General features: G+C 42.5%; 1 protein-coding gene across 1 annotated transcript; it reads right to left on the bottom strand.

The window, feature by feature from the left end:
• Nucleotides 1-867: 867 nt before the first annotated feature.
• On the bottom strand, nt 868-7,551 carry LOC306829002 (protocadherin-10). Its single transcript, XM_079351819.1, has 4 exons — nt 4,775-7,551; nt 2,451-2,509; nt 2,149-2,276; nt 868-1,771 (listed from the first exon to the last, which is right to left on the bottom strand). Exons 1-4 carry the CDS (start codon nt 7,295-7,297, stop codon nt 1,467-1,469), a joined length of 3,015 nt encoding a protein of 1,004 aa, XP_079207945.1. The 5' UTR covers nt 7,298-7,551; the 3' UTR covers nt 868-1,466.
• Between the last annotated feature and the right edge of the window lie 14,989 nt (nt 7,552-22,540).

Genomic DNA, 22,540 nt, shown 5'->3' with positions numbered 1-22,540 from the left:
TCCAAAAATAGGTTGCCTATTTTGTATACTCTCCATCTGTTGGCATGAAATTAACTACTCTGAAAATGTCTTAATTAATTATCCAGAAAGAAGTTCTTTATTAACTTTAAAGCTGTTCTTTTAGCAGAGACCAATCTTCCACTGCTATTTTAAAAACAGAGCTCATTCTAAAGTGAGCCAAGCTGACCTAAATCCCACTGTTCCCCCAACAGTCGTCCCTATGCATCACCTTACCGCAGAGAAGGTTATCCTGCTCCCCTCCATGCTCTCTACGGACACGTTTCCTTATTAACGGAATTATTTTCAATCTGAGCCTTACCACGACCTAATTACCCTGTTCATTTCTGGCCTGTGGCCAGTTCTCATCTGTTGATGGCAGGAACTAATTCTCTGAGAAGTAAGATATAAAAGGGCACTGAGAGAGAAGTCACAGGCCCCCGAGCTCACATCCAGGGGTGGCATTTGAAGCTGGGTCCCCCTCTTTCCCCTGACACTTGTATTCGTGCTTGTGGTCTTAATTAAAGTGATATTTCGAGAGAGGAGGTTCTGTTTGTTCAGTTAATGAACCCCACTATTCTCTGCGGGCAAATGGAAATGCAAGCACTCCAATTAGCATATGTTAGCATTTTACTGTTTATTCCTCACCGTGGAAAACAGCTTACCGAGGCGAAAAGATTTCCACCCTTGTAAGAGTGGCTGAGAACTTTTTCACCCCAAAATAATTGACTCCAGCTTGTAAAACACAGATCCAGGAAACTCACATCTAAATGCGCCTGTGCATATCGATAGAGAGAGTGCGTGTGTAGGCCTTGAATTTCATGAATTACCCCAGGCTAAACCTCCATGTTTCAGAGACATAGAGCAAAATCATATGAAAAAAATATTTTATTCTCATAAATGTATACAGTACATGTGTGGGAAATTTCCCAGGCCTATACAGTTATCTGCATCATGTTGCAGCTTGCATATAGTACATTGTAATACTATTTGTCAAATTCGCTCAAGCTCTGTCAGCGAACAAACATCCAAAAAGAAAAACACTTTTTTCTTTTTGTTGAACCAAAAAAATATAAATTCATAATGGTGTGCAAAAAATATTTTCCAACAATGCTTTTTCAAAACATAGTGGATGAAGTTGCTGCTCCAGTTTGATTGTCTAAATTATTACATTAATAATGATGATAATAACAATAACAACAACAACAACAACAACAATAATAAGCAGACACATACATTGGCCATGATTTAGTGGCAAGTCACTTAGTTGGCCATAAGACGTCATTTTCCCATCAGCATTTTAGCCAAAATGAACTGTTCATTCATTATATCTCTATAAATTGAATATCCTCTGTTTTTCGATCCACCCACTTCAAATAACCATCACTTCATCGACCATGGTTGCTTCCTCTATGTTAAGATGAGGTTATTTGTCATGTTAATCATCCCTTCAGACAGTCATTGGTACATCAGTCATTATACAAGTCATTGTTTATTATCGCAGCCTCCCCCTGGGGAGACATCTGAAGGCGTCGCTTCTTGCCAAAAGTGGAGAAGGAGTTGTGGACATCTAGCTCACTTCGCTGCGCTGCAGGCCTGAGGGTGCAAAAGCCTGATGGGGTCCCTGGGATGTACATATTGTGATGGTAGTCGGGTGGTGGGTGTGGGTGAGGGTGGGGAGGGATCGATGGCTGCTGCTGCTGGGGAGGAGGTGTGCAGCGAGGAGTCCATGGGCGAGATGGTACCCCACTGGTTGAAGGAGACATCTTATAGTCTGTGGTATGACGAAGAGAAACGACTCAATAATGCATTACAAATGTACTGATCTCGTGTTGTTTGTTCAAACATAGGACTTTTATAAATGCTTGACGGACACAAACTTAATAACATAAAAAAATAACGCAGAAAGAATACAAATATGGAATTTCAATGAAGAAGGATGCTTTTTGGTATTGGTCAATGAGATAATGTATGACTATAAAAAACAAATTAGAGTACAACAAAGGAAATCAGAATGAAATTAAAAGCACAGAGTAAATGATGTAAATTATATAAATTATGTAAATTATAAATTATATATACATTTGTGACAACCTGATGATAATCTAACCCTGAGTTAGTGCAGTTTGGATGAAAGTCTGAGTCTTTTACCTTTCATGCCTCTCATGTGAGTTCCCCAGGTCCAGTACTGTCCAGGTGCCATGGAAGTGACATAGTTCTCTGGGTCTGCATGCATGGCCTTACGCATGAGGGTGCCATCCATGTTGATAGAGTTGTAACTGCAGACAAGATACCAGTATGTAATGACTGCATAATTTAATCTTGTGCAAATACAATACCTACATCCACTTTATATCTCAGAGTCTTTTCTTGATTATTCTTAAAACAATAAAATATTCAGATTAATGTTATATTACATTATGTTGTAAAAGGTTAACGTTTGAAACTAGTACCTTTTAATGGAGGAGTTCTGATTTTTTGTGAGGGTCCAGTCTGTGTTTGGCTGCTTCAGCTGCAGGACAAAAACAGCAAGAAAGAATTTTATTTCAGCTTCATAAAATATATATTTTTTTAAACATGTAAAGACAGCAATGTAATGTCACTGCCCAGGTCTATCTAGAGAGAAGTCTGTAATCAAAATAATTGACAAAAAACCATGCCTGCTCATTCTGTCCTCTTAAATCAGTAGAGGTCAGATATAATTGACATGAGGAGCAGTATCTTTGTATTCGTCCTGAAATGGAGACGGATCGTGACTGCCGCCCTGTGGATATTTTTTGAAGAACACCCGCAGACATTTTAAAGAGCACTGGTGCTGTTGCCTTCAGCTTCGGCTCGCCTGTCACTTAGTTTTGCTTTTATCCTCTGTAGTACAGAGGGCGGGGTAAAGGAGAGCAACCGAGCGATATTTATTCCACGTCTGAGTCTCATAGTATGGATTCCACGCTCTATTAATTCACTTGAAATTGTTAACAAGGAGAATGCGACGTAAGCGTATTATTAGAATCGGTATTCAAAATACACTCCTTGCCAAGTACGCACAAAACCAATTAGAACCCCACCGGGATGAAACGAAACATGATTTTAATCTTCAAAGGAAACCGTGCCAGGGAGGAAATTAAGAAATTACACACGTCATTGTTTTGTGGATTTTATGCATCATTTTACATTAATATTTGCCTTACGCTCCTCGAGCAAGGTTTTTAATTAAAAGTATCACAGAAAGCCTTGAAAAGTTTACGGTCCTTGCAGCTGTATATGCACAAGCTAACAGACATAAACACGCATTCACAAGCCATCACGTGCACGCACCTGTCCTGCGTGTCTTACACGCTTGAACGTCTGTTTAACACTTGTTTCAAACTAAATTTCATTAGCAGGACAGCAGCAGGCTTGCTTTGTGTTAAACTGCATTTTTTTTTCTGAGTGTATCTAATGTGTCACTGACGACCTCGCAAGGAAGAGGGTCACCAATTAACGACAGGAAGGAAGGACACGTTCTCCTGAAGGAGCATAGCTGCAGGCAGAACGCTCCCCGTGACCTCGAAATGCCTCCCAGAGGTGTGTGTGCCAGTGACCGAGGTGACATTTGTTAGTCTGCCTGGTGGAGTCTGGTATCAAGATTCTGTGTCCATCCGCAGTTTCATGCAAACATGGAGACGACATTGAGCAGCAGTACGCACTGATTCCTGATCTGTTGTCCTTTCATTCTCTCTCTCTCTCTCTCTCTCTCTCTCTCTCTCTCTCCCTCCCTCCCTCCCTCCTATCTACAGGCGGCCCACGTCTCAGTCCAGCCATGTCCTTGCACCCCCCCCCCCCCCCCACACACACACACACACACACAGACACACCTCCCTCTTGCCCCATCCCCTCTATATGTCCTCTTCTCTGTCTCCCAAAAAACGACCATTTGCCATTTTTCATCAATAATGGACAGCCCCCCACATTGTGTGCAGTATAATGGTCCAGCCTCGTGTGTGCCCTTGAGGCATAGTTAGTGAGGTTATCTGTCCTGTATTGTTAGTTTGAGAACAAGTATGCGTGTTTTGAATCTCAGTAGACGAACAGGAATTGTCTGAAACCAAAGCAGATTAATTGAAACAGGCATTCACCTTGCCTTGTCTTAACCTTGACGTTATGTTCAAACTCAGGTGTGTGTGTGTGTGTGTGTGTGTGTGTGTGTGTGTGTGTGTGTGTGTGTGTGTGTGTGTGTGTGTGTGTATGTGTGTGTGTGTAGGTCATAAACTACTTCAAGTCTTGAAATATTAATAAACGCGTCCCTCTCGCTCCTTGTGTCGTGATGACACCTGGAAATGTTACTAGAGCTGATGGCGAAGTCGACTTTATCTCCCCTCCCTCTCGCACAGTAATTGATATCTCACTTCATTCTATACAGATGATCAGACACGGTGTGCGTGCAGCATATGCTCTCTGCTAGACAGGGTTTGGCACTTTCATTAACATGTCAGTTAAAATGTAATCTCACACCGTCTCACTTCATTTCACGAGTGACAAACATGACTTTAGGCGGCATAATAACAATGAATTATTGTCATAATTACTGAAACAATTGAGGCGACTGATAGCATGTATATGGTGTAAGACTCTGAAGTTGACTTTAAATCAGTTTGGTGTGGTTTGACCTTCACTGGAGAATGTCACAGATTCCTTTCAGATAGAAAATTGAGGCTGATTTTTTTTTGTGACAGTGAGTGAAATTGACGGATTTTAAATAAACAGCATAACCCATCTTTTCTATATACTGATTTCACTCTACCTCGTTGGGAGTTGTTGCTCCATTGTTCACAGACGCGCTTCGGCTCTGCGCGTTCCACGAGTTCTCTGCGCTCTTCGCCTCGTTGTTCCTCGGTGTGCTGCCGGGGCTGCACGGCTTCAGAAACATGAAGTCACTTTTGGCCGATTCGGGAGTCAGGCACACTTTATAACAGTATGACTGAGAGAGGCTGCTGTTTCCGTTCACCTCCATACAATTTGTGGGCACTTTTGCCGCGGAAGAAATCTGCAGGTTGAGGTTGGATTTTTTGAACACCTCTGGGGGCGGATCAGGCTGGAACCCCCCGCAACAGCAGCAGGCGAACGGGGGGAGGTTGTAGCCGCTGACGGTCTCCCTGTCCTTGTAGCACTTGACCGCAGCCAGCACGATAATTGCCACTAGGAATATTAAAGATATTGTGCTCAGTGACACGATCAAGTACAGAGCGAGGTTGGAGGGGGGCTGTGGGCTGAGTGTGAGATCTCCGAAATCTGACAGCGACTCTGGCACGCTGTCTACCACTGTGAGGACAATAGAGACGGTGGCGGAGAGCGGCGGCTGCCCGTTATCCTTGACTAATATGACCAACCTTTGCCTCGTAGCGTCTTTTTCCACTAACCGGCGAATTGTCCTGATTTCTCCCGTGTACAGAGCCACACTGAACAGTCCGGGGTCTGTAGCCTGCAACACCTGATAAGACAGCCGGGAGTTCTGCCCTGCGTCCGCGTCTAACGCAGTTATTTTGGTAACTAGATACCCGGAGTCCACTGACCGCGGAACCACCTCTGTTGCCACAGTGCCGTTTTTGGGTAGCGGGGACACAATAATAGGTGCATTGTCGTTCTGGTCCAACACAAAAACGTTGACGGTGACATTACTTGCGAGAGGAGGGAACCCAGCGTCCTGTGCCTGAACCAGAATCTGAAAGTTTCTAAGTTGCTCATAATCGAAGGAGCGCAGTGCGTAGATGTTGCCATTGTCTGAGTTGATTGAGACATAAGTGGACACTGGCATGCCCTGAATCTGACCCTCGAGAATAGAATAAGAGAGATAGGCGTTCTGGTTAGAATCGGGGTCGAATGCAGTCACGGAGCAAATGGATGCGCCGGGGGCGTTATTCTCGGTCACATAAACAGTGTAGGAAGGTTGAGCAAACCGCGGGGGGTTGTCATTAATGTCAGACACTTGAACAAGGATGGTTTTCCTCGTGGAGAGCGAAGGAGAGCCCAAGTCTCGTGCTGTGAGGGTGATGTTGTACTCGGACACGGCTTCCCTGTCCAAAAACTCGCTCGTCACCAGAGTGTAATAGTTTTTAAAAGATGAATGCAGCTGGAAAGGGACGTTGCTGGGTATTTGGCAGTCAACGTTTCCGTTTTCTCCCGAGTCCCGGTCCATGACACTGATGACAGCTATCACCGTGCCCGGTGGCGCGTCTTCCTGCACAGGAGTCGAAACTGATGTGAGGATGACTTCTGGAGCGTTGTCGTTCACATCCAGGATATCCACCAGCACTTTACTGTGCACTGCCACAGCCGAGGGTCCCCTGTCTTTAGCCTGTACATACAGCTCATATACACTGGCTTTCTCATAGTCCACAACCCCCTTTACTCGAATTTCACCTGTGTACGGGTCCACATTGAAGAGTTCTCGCACTTTGAGGGGTGCGTGTCCGCTAAACGCGTAGGTCACCTCACCATTAGAGCCCTCATCCAGGTCTGTGGCGTTCAGCTTTAGCACCTGCGTCCCCCTCGGTGCGTTCTCAACCAGACTCGCTCTGTAAACTGAGCGGTCAAACACTGGTACGTTATCGTTCGCGTCTAACACTGTGATAGTTATCAGTGCTGTCCCGGAGCGCTCCGGTGACCCCCCATCAATAGCAGTGAGTACCATCTCATGCTTTTTGTGCTGTTCTCGATCCAGTGGGGTGTCTAGCACGAGCTCAGCAAACTTGCTTCCGTCGTTACGCGTCTGGATGTTCAACACGAAGTGCTCGTTTGCGCTCAGCTGGTAGGAGCGCAGAGAGTTGGTGCCCACGTCCTGGTCCTGTGCGCTCTCTAACGGGAAACGGGAGCCTGGTGCTGCCGACTCGGTGATATCAAGATTAAATTCGCTCCACGGAAAACTTGGGGAGTTGTCATTCACATCTAAAATTTCCACTTCAACTCTGTATAATTCTAATGGGTTTTCAATGACTACTTGTAAGTGTAAAAAACAGCTTGGACTTCGTTCACATAGCTCCTCTCTGTCTATCTTTTCGTTGACGAAAAGGATGCCATTCTCCAAGTTCACCTCTAAATATTGCTTCTTTGCGCCGGAGACTATACGAAACCTCCGGGCTGACAGCCTGGCCACATCCAAGCCCAGGTCTTCGGCAATGTTCCCCACAAAAGCTCCATGCTCTAGTTCCTCAGGGATGGAGTACCGAATTTGCGCAAGAACCAGGTCCACCACACACGCACACAGAAGCAGACATATGACCAGACCTGTCACTGGTACCCAGCTGCCTCTGGAGAGTCTGTGATCCATTTCAGCTGCGTGCGTAAAATCACCTCATCCAGACATCCCTCGCCTCACACGGCTGGACAGCTGAAAAGTGCATAAATACACAGTCTGTCCCAAATGGAAGAAAAAAGAAAACCTTACATATAATATCGTAACGTCTACGTATAATAACAACTTTCCAATAATGTTAAGCTGAGGGAACGGGAGAGAAAAACATCTCTCCCACTCTGTTGTGCTCCACGCGCAACACCGGAGGTGAGTGAACGGGGGTGGCTCGCGCTTTGATTTTCCAGTGTATTAGACACTTGGAGGAGCTGGTAGGGAGGCGTGTGTGTGCGTGTTGAAGAGAGGGGGGGGTGGCGTAGCTTCTCGCTGCTCCGTATTGGAGGACGCCGACGCGAAGTGCGCCTCTAATTACTGTAGACGTTTAACCCTTTCACATTCCACTGTCGGTTCCTCTGACCCTTTAAAGAGAAGAGAAGGCGGTATGTTTGACACCAGACGTCAGAACCAGTTTTGAATTAGGGGACGAATTGTTTGGTGGGTGTCGTTTTCCAGGCTGAATGTAACAGATGATGCTCGACAAGGATTTGTCACGACAACTAGCTCATACTACTTTACTTTGATGGATAATAACTTTAGATACACGGTGTAGTGTTTAGGTGGAGCCCCCTGTTTGTTTGTTTGTTTGTTTGTTTGTTTGCTTGCTTGCTTGCAGTAAATGTAAACACAGGCCTGAGCACTCACTTGCTTTGGCTCAAGTTGGCCAGTGCACACCGCCAGTGGGCTCCTGGGATCCTATAATGCCTTTTAACAAGAGCCCTTTAAAGATGAATGCCCACATTGCAAAAAACAAACAAAAAACAGCCTCACTCATTCATCATCAGACACGAAAGTGGGTGTTACAAAAAGGATCTCTGATGGGTCATAGTGATTTTTCAATTTTAATCAGCATTTAAATGAGTGGGAGCAACATTTAGGAGCTTAAAATGATTACAATGACAACCACGAGCGGGTTATACACGTTTACAAGCGCATTACACGACATTAATTCACTTAAGTTAGTGGGAACATGTATCAACACAATCAATATAAAAGCAATGTCATAACGCCTTAATCATACTTGTCTCTAATCAGGTATAATCGTTGGGATTAGATAACAAATCCCCATAGGTGTTTACAGTTTTGAGATGACAGAAATGGGCGAACAGGAATGTTTTCAAGTACTGAAATCCCTCTCCATACTGTCACCGAGGTCTTTAGTTTTTATAGGACAACGAGGACGAATTGGGGCTCTTTAGAGTGCGGCACATGTTTGTTCACATCTAATCTTTTTCCCCTTAATCCTGGTCAGTTAGACAACCACTGAGTCACATAGAGAGGGATCGAGAGAGAGAAAGAGAGAGAAAGAGAGGGAGAAACTGAAGGATGCCTTTGTGGATTCAAGTTCGTCTCCACACAGACATGAGTGGCATCCTAATGTAAAACGGTGGCTATCTAAAAGTCTCTTCTTGGGACTGACGACACAGCGTTGGCCTCCAGGCAGTGCAGGGCTTGTTAGCTACTCAAAAAGAAGAAGAAAGAAGGGGGAAGGAAATGAGGGAGAAATAACAAGAGTAACTAAATGTCTGCTTCCTAGAGGCTGAATATTTCCTCTACACGAGATGAAAAAAGTTTCAATTACACTGCCCCAAAAAGCCGAAGACTGTCGAAAATGTTGTTGTTCGTTGGTCCTTTGTGAGAATTATCAGATAAACAAGCAACGCTGATGTCTAATGATGTTTTGATCACTTCCCTTGAACAAAATTTAAAAGGGTCCAGAGGGAATAGTGGTTGTTTTTGACGCTTTCTTTTAAACGAACTGTGAACAGTAACTCTAGGACTCAGAAAAAGCAGGTGGGATTAAGTTTCTGAGTGGTTTATTTCCAGTCTGATGTGTGTAGGGCCTGATAACAAAGGGACACGACTAACTTCTTTATAAGAAAAGTCCCGTCTGATTAAAATGCTCTTCTCCTTTTTGTTACATAAGAAGTATCACTTTTACTTTCCCTGGGCTCAAATTGTGTCTCAAACCTAACTCTCCAAACAAGCAGCCACAGAAATCCACCACCCTCCCCTTTTCAGGAAAAAAAAAAGAAGCTAAAATCCCCAGGTTTAAATAAGCAGAAAACACAATCTGCTTGCAGACTTAACCTCAAGCAGATGGTTAAGCTTCTCCAGAAATGATTACATTTCTGGAAAAAAAAAAAATCACCACCACCAGTTCCATTGGTTTCCCCTTCTTTTTAATTAACGGAGTGAAGGATTAGTGTGCAGCTATCCGGGATCAAGCGTTCTCCTACGGAAGAATACAAATGTTTTGTGATAAATAATCCCAAAGCGCTACGGCCGGCGGTCCCTCGGTGCCGGTTACATTAACATGCATTACACGGAGCATTAAGCCGGTCTCATCCGCCCCTATCGCCTCGCTCAGCCCATTGTCCGACAGGAAGACAGCCATTACTTTCTCTGAACTGCCGCTCAGCAGCCACCTGACCGTGACCTGTTACTCCTCACACTGCATTGAGGATGTGGAGGAGGAGGGTGATGGGTCAAGGCTGGTTAAAGGACTCCACTGGATGGAAACTTCGTCGTGTACTTTACACAGCTGGATACAAACAAGCATGCGCTATTTATTCATTGTATTGAATTACAGTCAAACCAGATAAAGGCTGTGTTTCATTTAACCCATCAAGTGCACAGAGCAGGCCAACTGAACAACTTAATTTCATTTATGATCGTATTACGCCATCTACTGGGTAAGTTTCGGCTGTGTAACTATAAAGGTGGAACAATAGGCATGTTATTAAATCAAGTCATCTTTCATCAACACAATGCTGAGTAATTGGGTGACACTTCGTAGGCTTAAAACAAAAATAGCAATTAACATTTTGTTAACACAATAGTTTTATAATAAATTTCATATTCCTGTTTTTGAAACAATTAACTTTAATCAGATTATCTATCGTACTGGAAATGCTTATCCACAACACAAAAGACCTGTGCACTGTCATTTCAATAGCACTCATATGGCCCTTGAACAAAAATAATAATTTATTAAAACACTTTACAGTTTGCACAAGAAACCAAACACATATAAACATTGAACAGAAATTATACATAGTGTTACCATTTATAAATAGCCGATTGTTAAATATTATACATGCAAAAATAGTATAATATTAATACAATGTAATGCCACTACTGTGTATTTTAAGAGCACTCGGTATGTACCGACCCATATGGTTCCAGAACAGAATCCCGTAAACAAAGTGAGAACATAAATATGAGGTGTGTAACTGCAACACATTGTGAACAGGACCGATTGTAATTTAACATTTATATATAGCTTGAAGCATCAATCAGGATTTTGTTTTTGTCACTGTATGTCCATAAGATGCTATTATTGTCCCCTGTGTTATGGCTTCTTTATCTGTGATCCTAGTGCGCCATCTACCGGACGTTCATCCGCATAACAGCTGTGGACAAAGTCGAGAACACCATGCACTGCTGTCTAAACTTTAAATAATCAAATGTATTGCCTGACTCAGTAAACTAAGATATAAACTTATTTTTTTCAAGTGTGTGTGGAAAGTGTGTTTTGTTTACTGGGAGAGAGAGAGAGAGAGAGAGAGAGAGAGAGAGAGAGAGAGAGAGAGAGAGCTGTAAAAATGAATAAATGACTGAAATGTTAGTGTCTTTAATTCTTTGTAGGTCATCATACCAGTGAACGTGGCTATTAAAACTACTGTCATGGTCTTAGCATTTTTCCAAATATCCTTGTGAATGCTTTACCAAAATAAATAATCACATATGCGTTGATGGCAACTAAAAAGTTAGAGTCTAACAGTCTGTCTTAGCGACGTGTTGCAGAAACATAGGCCAAATAGGCTACATGGTTTTTAAATATTATTTAGCTGTGTATTTAACAGTGTATGTGCTTTAAATAAATCCGCTTATTGCATTAAGCTGTGATCGTTTATATTATATTTATTATGTTCTATATCGCTACATAATTGTGCATTTTCACTTCCATTTGGAGTTCCAGTGTTGGTACAGTTCTTTACACAAACAGACTCCAAGTAAAAAAAACTCTTTAAATGTTTGGCACAGGTTGAGCACAGCGACTCCTACTGGAGACACAATGGTATGTCTGCGCTGCTTTCACACGTCAAACCAAAACATGCAGAGATACATTATTTGTTTCTCGGGAGGAAACATTGCAACATTTTACACAAAAAGAAACAAAATAAAGAAATAAAAGTGAGTACGAAAATGTGGACTTTAAGCACATGAGCAAAAATACACGGTCAGGAATATAGGCTGCGTTTTCATAATACATAAGTCTATGCTTATATAAATATTGTTTTCTTCATGAATATTAAGTAAATAATCTGTGGTCTCAAAGAATAAAGAGGAGAAAGTAGAGGAGGAAAAACATCGGACAGCGCCCATGGTTGAACCCTCCAGCCCGCGGACTGCTGGATAGAAACCGCTGAGTAAGATGTAACCATTGAGCTAAACCGACGCAACAGAGTGGCGGAGTAAAATGCATATACATACTTTTATAAGTTACTATAAAAGTTCACGATCGGCATGTTATCGTTTGTTTCTGAAATCAAGTCTAAGGTGAGTATTACGTGTGTTTGCAACTGTGTGCGATACACTGAACATGTAGGATATATTTATAAAGGAACAGCAAAGTGAAACTACTTTGTTCATTAAAACGTAGCTGGAGCCACGGGAGTCAGAAAGACAGGTGCTAGTAAACATGTGAGTATTAAATGTTAAGTGGCACACAGTTTAGCTTTAATAACTTGTATCACAACAACAACAAAACTTAAAAAGTACTCTGATTACTCTTTCAGTCTTTCAGTTCAATTTTGATTTCTGATAGAATATCATTTTTTCTATTCCTAAAACATTGTTATGGCCTACTTTTTTTCCCTTTTGAAACTCTTGGAGCCTGGCATTTAACTAGATAAATCAGTTTGTTACACACTTCATCGTAATGTAAAGAAATAACTTCAAGTATCCAGAGCACTGAATAAAGTACCTTCCCCAAAAACGGGAATACAAATGCCTACCATGATTACATTCCTAGATTATAGGTGTGAGAGAAGCAAACTCGTGGAAAAACGAGTTAAAATAGATTTTCATTCTAAAACATCGGACAGCGCCCATGGTCGAACTCTTCATCCCGCGGTATGAAAGTGGAAACTTTTACTCGTAAGATGTAACCATTGAGCTAAACCGATGCACTGGAACTGCAAGTACAACAAGTTTATATAGACAACTTTAGAGATGAGTCACTACATGCCGATGAGCTGTTCGTTTTGCGTATTTCCGGGATTTAATCCAAAACTCAATAGTGATTGCGTTTAAAATCTCAAGTAGGAGCCTATAAACAGCTCAAATTGACGAAGAAATAGTAATGTTACCGGTTCTTAATAGGGCTAAGGTGGCTGACAAGTGCTTCGCTTCCTGAACAGTACAGCTGTCCATAGTCGCTTAGACTTCTTGTCAGGCAGCTAAACGTTTTGTTCTGCTTTATTTTGAGACCCTGGCTCTCACTACAGGCAATTTATCAGGGCTGTTTTTAGCATATTTTAGTATTTTTCCAAAGTGAAAACGAGCAACGCATACCCGGGTTTAGATAGAATTACGTCATCTTTTAAGAAATGAGTGCAGTTTTGTTTCGTTGACAAATAAGAACCACAAGGTGGAGCTATAGACCAGTGAAAGACGAGGCGTAGTGCGACATCCAACTATCTTCAATACTGATAAATAATGTGATAAGTATGTTTATCACCTGCTATAAATAGCTACATTAACAAGTTATTTACGAGTCATTGTATGTGTATGATGTCTTTTACACTCATTCTACACAAACCAACATGCAGCTGAACTCACAAATACACAGAGTTACACACACACATCCTGACTCCCAAAACATTGCACTGCTACCAAGACTACCATACAGTAACGTCACAGAGTGGAAAATCATCAAGATCAAGAACAACGTCTGTGCAGGTTAGTGCGTGCGTGTGGTAAATAAGTGTGCACATGTATGCCCCCCCCCCCCAGATTATTATGATTACTTCAGCAGACAGGATTCCTTGTCTATCCATGTGTGTATTAGGGGGTGGCAGAGAGGGGAAGTGAAGAGACAACAAAACACACAGCAGTGATGAAAGGCAGGGTGACTTCCACCTTCAATTAGCCTCACCTAATCACTCTGCCGTTTCCAAACCACCCCACTGAACTCTGCCCAGTGTGTCACCGCAAGTCTATCAAAGAAGAAGAACAGAAAAAGAGAAAAATGTTGGGACCAGATGAAAGATGGGAGGTCACACCAAATAGAGGGTGCAAGAAATCATAATAAGGAGACAGATGAGAGCAGATAAGAGAAGACAAAGAAAGATAAATGTAAGAAACTCACGGTAGCAGAGCAAGCAGTGAAGTGATAGGAAAACGAGGAGCATTGGCAGGGGGGAAGGAGAAGGAGGAAAAAGAGGGAAAGCGAGAGAATAGAGGGTTTCGTCCACATGCTCCTCAGCTGTGTAAACTGAAGGTCTCTGCTGCTTCTCGGATTCCCCTGAAGAAGGGGATATTTATAGGAGGCTGGCAGTCGCAGTGAATGGACCCTTGCTCTGTCACACCCGCTAATATTATTATTATTACTTTATATGCGCAAAAATGGAAAATGTCAGCAACCTGAGAGGCCTGCAGAGACATTGAGCGTGTTTGTGTGTGTGTGTGTGTGTGTGTGTGTGTGTGTGTGTGCGTGTGTGCTTCATGCTCATGAGAAAGTGTCTGTTGGTGAGACATTATATATAATGGGCAAAGGAAAGAAGCAAGAAGACTTTGAGAGAAACAGAAAAACAGGGAGAAGTTGGCATGTATCAAGGGGTGTAACGTGATCTCCTGAACTTATTAGAGCTGTCAAAGAGTGAGAGCAAAGAGAGAGTGAGAGAGGTGGAGCAGGGCTAGACAGACACAGACATGAGCACATATTCCAACTCCAGATTATAAGATTCCCGCAAGTTGCAGACGTGTTGAAACAGACTACACACACACACACACTTGCATTCACACACTGGTCCACGTCCACCTGGTAACAGATGCAAAGTTAGGCACACATGCAGAAACACAAACAGTCTGATAGACATAACAGAGGTGCACGCGCATGCACTCATGCTGGGGAGAGAGGAAATTCCAGAGGGAACAGGTGGGAGTGGCGATAGCAATCTATCAGGATGACTTTGATCTTCCCCATGCATCTGTCACCACTGCTGAAATACTCTGGATGGATTAGGCCCTGTCCAATTAATCATAATGAGTATATGCACGCCAAGATGTTATAATAGCAGCACACCAAAATACTTGCACAGCAGAACTGTTGCTTTAAATGAGTGAGTAAGGATCAAGTTCTTCGTGCAAAGTGAAAGTAAGTTTAGATGCATCCTTGTCTGTTGACATTCTGTTTGTGCATCTATGTTTTCTTGCAGGGTAAAGTACAAATAGATGAGTAGTGGCATCTGTCCCTCTCTCTCTGTTTTCATTGCTGTGTATGGTCAGTGACAGAAAATGATCTGAAGGAGGCAGTGTTGAGAGAAGCTCCAGGGACTTGACTTGAGCTGCACCTGAAACATCAGAAGTAACATCATGGAAATATTTTGTCCAGGTGGTGAAATCAAACAGCACTTCTTGTAACTGTCAATGAAGTCAAGCGTAATCATTTCAACCTCATCATATCTTGTTATGGTCAGCAAGATGATCTGAGATTTCAGGGAGGGAACAAAAACAGGAGGAAGGGAAAAGGAAGAGAATAGGGAGACAGAGAGGATACAGAGACGTGGCTCTGGCAAAAACGCAGTGTTTATTAAGGACAGAAGTCAAAGCTCAAATGTGTGTTCAGGGGGGAGCATGTAAAGGAGGATGGGTGTGAACTTCACCTTAGATAATATCGAGCAGAATCATTCAGCAAATTTCCCATCACAAAAAAAGAGAATAAAAATGTCTGTATCCGCCGTGCGTGTTTGTGTGTGTGTGTGTGCATGCGTGTGTTTGTGTGTGTGTGTGTGTGTGTGTGTGTGCGCAAGCCTGTGTGTGTGCCAAGGCTGAGATGAGAGTGGAGAGCCCCTGCCTCAGGGGCCACAAAGACAGCTGACTGACAAGCCACAGAAACATGAATGTGCCTGTGTAACTCACTCTGTACCAAATTCTAATCATCACACCTCTTCTCCTCCTTTGTCCCTCCTCCCTACCCACCCCTACCTCTTCAACTCCCCTCTTTTCACCTCTCCTCATCCTTGATACCCTTCTTGTAACCATCCCTTCTTCCTCTACTTCTCTGTTTCCTCCCTATTACAGTATAATGACCCCATGGGTAATTAGCCACTTAAAAACATGAAAAAAGTCATGAATGGAGGCCTGCCCATGAACAGGTTTGCACATAAACACATTGGTCAGCTCATAGTGTGCTGCACAGCCAAAACACAAGCAGTGATCGTGAAAACATGCAAGGAGGAAAAAACTCAATCTTGACGGAAACCGTTTGCAGAAATTATTCATTTCCCTCCTTTTTTATGTTTTCCTTGTGCTGACTGTACACCCCTCCCTCTCCCCAGTCTCCCTCTTTCACTCTCACTCTTTCCCTCTCACACATTCCTCTCTGTTTTTTGCATATCTCTGCAGCCCCCCTCCACCACCACCACCATTTGCACTTTTGCTCTATACTTCACCATTTTTAAAACAACTCTCCTTCCCCCTCTCATTTTCTCTTTCTCTCTCTCTCTCTCTCTCCTCCTCATTCCCGCCCTCCCCTCGCTACCTGACATTGTGGCTCGATGCCCAATGAGTCACACCTCTGCTAAAATCATCAGAGATGGAGGGAGAGAAAGAGGGAGGGAGGGAGCAAAAGAAAGAAATCATCAGGGAGAGGGAAAAAGCTAGAGAGTATGACAGAGAGAAAAATTTAGAAAATAAAAATGGGAGGAGAGAAAGTTAGAGAGGCAGAAAGAGGGAGCCTCCGGGGAGAGAAAGGAGCATAGAGTGCGTTTAACTTTTTGACTCCAGTAGTCAGTGTGTGCTTGTCAGTAACAGTTAGCCTTTAGACAACAACACTTTCCACCCGCTTCATGCACAAATGAAACACACACACAGTCATAGACAAACATAGCCAATCAATGACATCGTGCATAAGCCCACCTGCATGCTTTACAAAACACACATACACACTCACACGGCAATCAGACATGCAAACAAACCAGAGTGAAAAAGTGTGGCTGCAGCCCTGCCTCTCTACATCAGCCTCCCCCACCCTCGCTTGCAGTTCCCCCTGGATACCACACAAACACTCCCTGTTGGGCAACACTGGGAGTCAAGAGAGGACGTACATGGGTCACACACCTCCCCAAGCGCTGCGAGTTCGAAAACAGTTATTTGCGAGAACATGTGTGATTGTGTTGGTGCATTTTGTGCAAATGTTTCAGCTATGAGTTGTAGGGTTTATGCGTAATTTTCTTATTCATCCACATCCGCAAAAATCAAGTGAAAGGCATTTAATTCCCAAAGGGTTGCACTGAATACCGTTTGATGAAGAGAACCTAGAAGTTAATGAGCAACAAGTTGTCAAAGAATGGAAAGAAAAACAACAAAACGGACACAAAATGTCCAGTGCACAAAAAGTCAAAATGGAAGGATTCATTCTTGGATGGACATGTTTTTACTACCTTTAGTCCTCTTCGTCCTCTTATTTAACCCGTGACAACCCTTTTCCCTGAGCTGTGACCTTGGCTTGCTGGTCACAGTGGGGGCGCAGGCTTTAACGAGAGCTGTGTTTTATGAACCATGAGGGATCTCTGCAAGCTGTGTGGATCTGCTTTGTGCCACGTGCCTGTCATCATTCAGCAGAGTTGTTTTTGAACTTTTCTTTTCCAACTCAAACAAGCTCATGCTTCTGACAGACAATCTTATTCTTTCTGATGTGGAATCAATAGCTCTGTTGAAAAGTAAATCAATCAGTCCAGCCCTCAATTGGGTGTTCTGTCCTTCAATGGCTTATCACCACGTGTCCAGATGGAAGGAAACCAAGTCGGTTTCAGGTTTCCTTTATCTGGGGTTTTACACCGAGGGATCATTTTGATTTTAGGGAAACTGAAAGACTCCAGCTGAAGACTCTTTAGTACCTCTACAAATGGTACAATCTATTCCACTTTGATGGGGTCAATCCTACCCGATCCCCAGGCTTAGGAAGCGGAACAGGCCTCTACCCATAACTGTAATGTTTTTAAAGCCATACCAGCCAGACACAAAGCTCCCTTTGCCCTTTTTACTGAACACACCAGACAAAACCTTGGAAGCCTTCCACTGCAAAGCACATTCCCAAAGTATTTCGCTTTTCTTCTTTTTACAAGTGTGGGATGAGGTCGAAACAACAATTACGGTAAAATGTGACTAATATGTCACAGACATACTGGTGTGTTTTTTTGTTCTAACCTTCTCCTTATTTTTTCCATTCATCCTGTTCTCATCTCAAGAATTCTTCCCTTTCACTTCAAACCCCCTGTAATTACAAACAAAAGGGTTGACTCTTCTCCAGCTGAAACAATGATAATGATGGAGAGTTGTGTGTGTGTGTGTGTGTGTGCGTGTGTATGTGTGTGCATGCGTGTGTGTGTGTGTGTGAATGTGAATGTCTCTGTGTGTGTTTGTGTCTTCATCAAAGCAGTGCTGACATTGATGGGTGTAGAGAAATATGTGGAGGACAGAGAGGATTAACACAATCTGGGCATGAAGCCCCGCAACTGAGAGAAGTGTGTGTGTGTGTGTGTGTACGTGCGTGTGTACATATGTTGACTATGTCTTGATAGCAACGATCCAACACACAGCTGCTCGCTAAGCTTGGCATTTAAATGAAGCAAACAGACACTTGAAGTAAATGGAATACAGACATTGGCGCTGACAACATAGACAAATAGAAGAGATCTAAAGAGCAGCAACTGACACAAGAGCAGGTTGCACTTATTCTCTGAAACAAAGGATGTAAAAAAAAACAAAAAACAACTGCAATAAACATGGAGACAGTGAATATGATAAAGAAGGTGATATGGATCAAATGTGTGTTTGTATCATGTTCATGTATCTTCTATTATTGTCTGTATGTGTGCTGTTTATTTTTTGTCTGCAACTTTGTAAACAGTGCTGCTGCCTGTTTTGGACAGGATACTCTTGGAAAAGAAAATGAATCTCAACAAGTTTCACCTGGTTAAATTAAAGTTGAATTAAAATACTGTAAAAAAAAAAAAAGAGAGAGAAGGTCACCCTAAAACTGGGACGGTGAACATCACTGACCTTAGTTGTATCTACACTTCATGCTCCCGTACCAGAACCAGTATGTGCAGCTGAACTTTGAGAACATTACTCAGAGTGTGTGTTGCAGAAGTATCTAGGCCACATGTATGCATGGTTGCGAGGTAGAGAGTGTGTACTGCCTGGTTGTGTTTGGAGCGAGCCCAGGCCAGAGGAGCTCAAAGCACTGAATGTCATCATCAGAGCTGTCGGAGAGCCAAGCAGTAATCACACCCAGATCACCTACACACTCACGCCAACTTACAACACCAGTCGCCCCAGAGTGGTGTGTGTGTGTGTGTAAAAAAAAGAGAGACTGATTGAGAGGGAGAAAGAAAACTAAAGACAAGAAGTATATGTGCATTCAGCATGCATGCATCCTGTGTTACTGTAAAATTGTGGTCATAGAATGAGCACTGAGTGAGTTAAGGCTGTGAATGTGTGTGCTGGAGAGGAGGGTGTGTTTTTTCTCTCCTCTTTCTTCCTCCCTCTCTTCATGTCAGTTTCATATCCCACCCCTCTATTTTCCATTTTTACACGCAGCTCCAGATGTGAAGGCAGTGAAATATTAAATTACAGAAATAGGCTTGTTTCTGCACTTTGGCTACACCAGAAACAACCCAGACTCTGCTCTCTCCTGACCTGATACACACAGAGGTGGCTGTGGCATAGTTGATAGAGTCTGTCGTCTTCAACCCAGAAGGTTGGGGTTCAATGTGTCCTTTGGCAAGACACAGTTTGCTCCCTCTGCTTCAGTAAATGTGTATGAATAGGATTAGTTACTTCTGACAAGCGCTTTACATAGAACTCTCTGCCATCAGCGAATGAATGGGTGTGAATGAGTAGGTGTGCCCTGCCGTGTAAAATAGCTATGAGTGGTCAGAAGATTAAAAAAGCATTACACAAGCTCAAGTCTATTTTCCATTTACTTTCTCGCAATTTCATAATCCCATTTAAAACTGCAAATAAGCATACAGTAAGATGAAAGGAGAAAACATTCTGATATTTTTTCAGGAAGTGTTAAAATGTTTTTAAATCCATTAGATCAATTGTTTCTTCTGACTTAAATATTGTTTATCTCTCTTTTTTTTAAATGTCCATTTTAGTTTAAATTCTTCATATACACTGATTCAAGGTCAAAGACAAACCACCATCGGGTTCTTTTTCTAAATATTTTCATTCGGGAATGATGGCCAGTGACTACATTTATATATTCATTTTGGACACACAAGGCTGAAAAAAATCCATGAATTATTCAAAACATAGTTGAAATGATTAATTTATGTATTTTTTTAATAAATGTTTTCTATTGATATTTTATAACTATTAAGAAAAGTTACATGACGTACATTATTTGTAAGAAAGTTTTATGACATTGCTGTTAAGTCTTTGCTAGAGTAAGTGCTCTTCATTAAAAGCATTGATGATTTTTGTTCTGTTGACAACATGAATGTCACTATAACCTCAAAGAGTTTCTGTACATTTCAGTTACAAACATTTATCTTAATGGATTTATCTTATTTCTTGTTGCATAGAATTCTTATGCCGGTCGTTCATAGGAATAAAGGTGGACTCTCATCCATTCATAGAAAGAAATTCCAATGAAATTATAGAGCATATAACATATTGTGATGTTTTATCTTAAAGCTTTTTCCTGGTCCCAATAAAATGTTGTCAGAGCAGTATCTATCACTTGTCTGTGTTGGAAAAGTAGATGTGTAACTAAAAACATTCAAGACTCAAAATTTTCCAAACAGACAGCAAACCACACACAATGAATACTTTCTGGTTTCCTTCTCTTACATGTCCTTAATGATAATTAATTATCACATAACTTTTATTTTGTTGAGAGGAAACTAAAACTAGCAGGGAAATATATCTAAGTTGTGTTTGATGGACTTACCTTGTTCCAGTCACAAACTTTCACACTTTCAAAACAATGAAAAGGGTAGACAGTAAAATGACGTTTGAGAGGTAAACAGTGTTGCCATACTTTCATCTTAAAACAATTTGATTTACAGGCATTAACATGATTGAAAAGATTGCAGGAAATGCATTTATAAAGTAGAAGTTTTTTTATCTCTAAGTCAACAAACAACGTTAATGCTTCAACATTAACAAAAATTAAAAAAAAAACACAAGATAGGTTATTTGACAATGCTTCTTGTTACATTAGGACCCTCTTAGTTTGCTGTTAACTGCAGTCTCTCAATGCTCCTTTTTCTGCTGGATATCCATGTGACAACACACTGGTATTATAGGTTAATATAGCATTACTATCTGGCATTACAAGTGAAAACAACTTCAAAAATCTCCCCTCGGCCCTCTGCACATACTGTTCTGAAAGTGTAGGCCTGTGATCACCTCCTCCATAAACCCTGAGCTATCCCATGGATACAAACGACTTACTGATTGAGTGTAGACAACCTGATAGCAGTTTAGGATCACAGTACAGTTAACACACTGTCAAATGCCATGCAATGAGCACCTCAACAGGGGACAGATGAGAGTAACATGTGAGCGTATGCTGGGCGTGTGTATGTCTGTGTGCAGTATATATGAGAGTGTGAAGTGTGTATGTGTATCTTCTGTGGATGTGTGTGCATAAGTGAAGTGTGTGTATACGTCTGTTTGTGTGTGAGAGGGCTACCCTGCTCAGGGCATTGACTGAATTGCTTCCACATGTGTCTTAACGCAGAGTTCTGGGCGGGTTTGGAGGACAAGGGGGGTGGTGGCTATAGTTGGTGGTGGTAGTGTTGGGGGGGGGGGACTCAAGTTTCATAGCACCATGCAGCACATCTGGGTTGCAAAAGCAGGAATAGATTTCCCACGACTCAAGGCCTACACACACTTGTGCGTCTGCACACACCTTGATAAACCACGACCAGTACACAAACATCTGTGAAGTGTAAACAGCAAGCATGTGCACATCCACCACATCTAAAAAATGAACATACACACACTCGGCTACCACACACACTGTGCAACCAGCTACACAGCTCCTCATTTGTATTATGCAAGTGCCGCTCATTGTCTCAAGCTCTGTTGCTTTTTAACCCTGCCTTTTCATATCATGGACACACACAAACGCACACACACACGTGCACACACACATTTGCACATGCACTCAAACACCACTTCTTCCCTGGCACAGCTGTCCCAAATGCTGCGGGCACACGGGCGTTTCACTGGCATGACACATGGAAGGAAAATCTGAATGTGTTCTCACTAATCATTCCCCTATTCCACCCAGAGAGAGAGAGAGAGTAAGGGAGAGAGAGAGAAATAGAGAGATGTTAACAATGAAAGGATACGGACAAGGTAGCGCAGTGCCTGGACAACCTGCATAACAGGTGTTGAAAGGTGAGGAGGCAAGACACAATGTGACCTTCGGAGCGAAAAGGCAAGGATAAAGAGAGAGTGACAAATTGGGATAAATGCAGGTTAGAGGTGAATGGATGGAAAATGAAAAAGGGGCAGAGTGAGATGGGATAAATAGAGGTATGCCAGTTCCATAAAGGTTTAATTGCCAGCAGGTTTATTCCTGTTAAGAGAAAAAGAGAGAGCTTAAACAGTACAAAATCGGTCGAGAGCCCCCAAATCTAATTTACACAACAAACAATGAGAGGAGAGAAGAACGAAGGGGAAGAGAAGGGGGGAGGAAAAGAGAGGGGAAGAAAAATGCTAATTGGCTGCAGTTGGGCATGTCTGGCCTGAGATGAAAGAAGAGGAGGACAGAAAACTAGGGAGCAAAAAGTAAGGATAAGAGTGCAAAGAAAAGTAAAGGAGACAAGGAAGAAAGTGGACTGCACAGTTGAATGGACAGAAAGAGGGACGGACAGACCGCTGGGTGGATGGGAATCATACGGGTGA

Source organism: Symphodus melops (genome assembly GCF_947650265.1).
Source record: "Symphodus melops genome assembly, chromosome: 9".
Classification (NCBI taxonomy): Eukaryota; Metazoa; Chordata; class Actinopteri; order Labriformes; family Labridae; genus Symphodus; species Symphodus melops.
The sequence above is the reverse complement of the archived record's forward strand: the minus strand, read 5'-3'. Positions and strand labels throughout refer to the sequence as shown.

What these genes read in the sequence shown, in the direction of transcription:
- LOC306829002 (XM_079351819.1), bottom strand. Translation starts at nt 7,297, where the DNA reads ATGGATCACAGACTCTCCAGAGGCAGCTGGGTACCAGTGACAGGTCTG. An exon ending in GAGCAACAACTCCCAACGAG is followed by an intron (nt 2,510 to 4,774) that starts GTAGAGTGAAAT and finishes TTTGTCCTGCAG; the next exon opens with CTGAAGCAGCCAAACACAGA. An exon ending in TCACATGAGAGGCATGAAAG is followed by an intron (nt 1,772 to 2,148) that starts GTAAAAGACTCA and finishes GTCATACCACAG; the next exon opens with ACTATAAGATGTCTCCTTCA.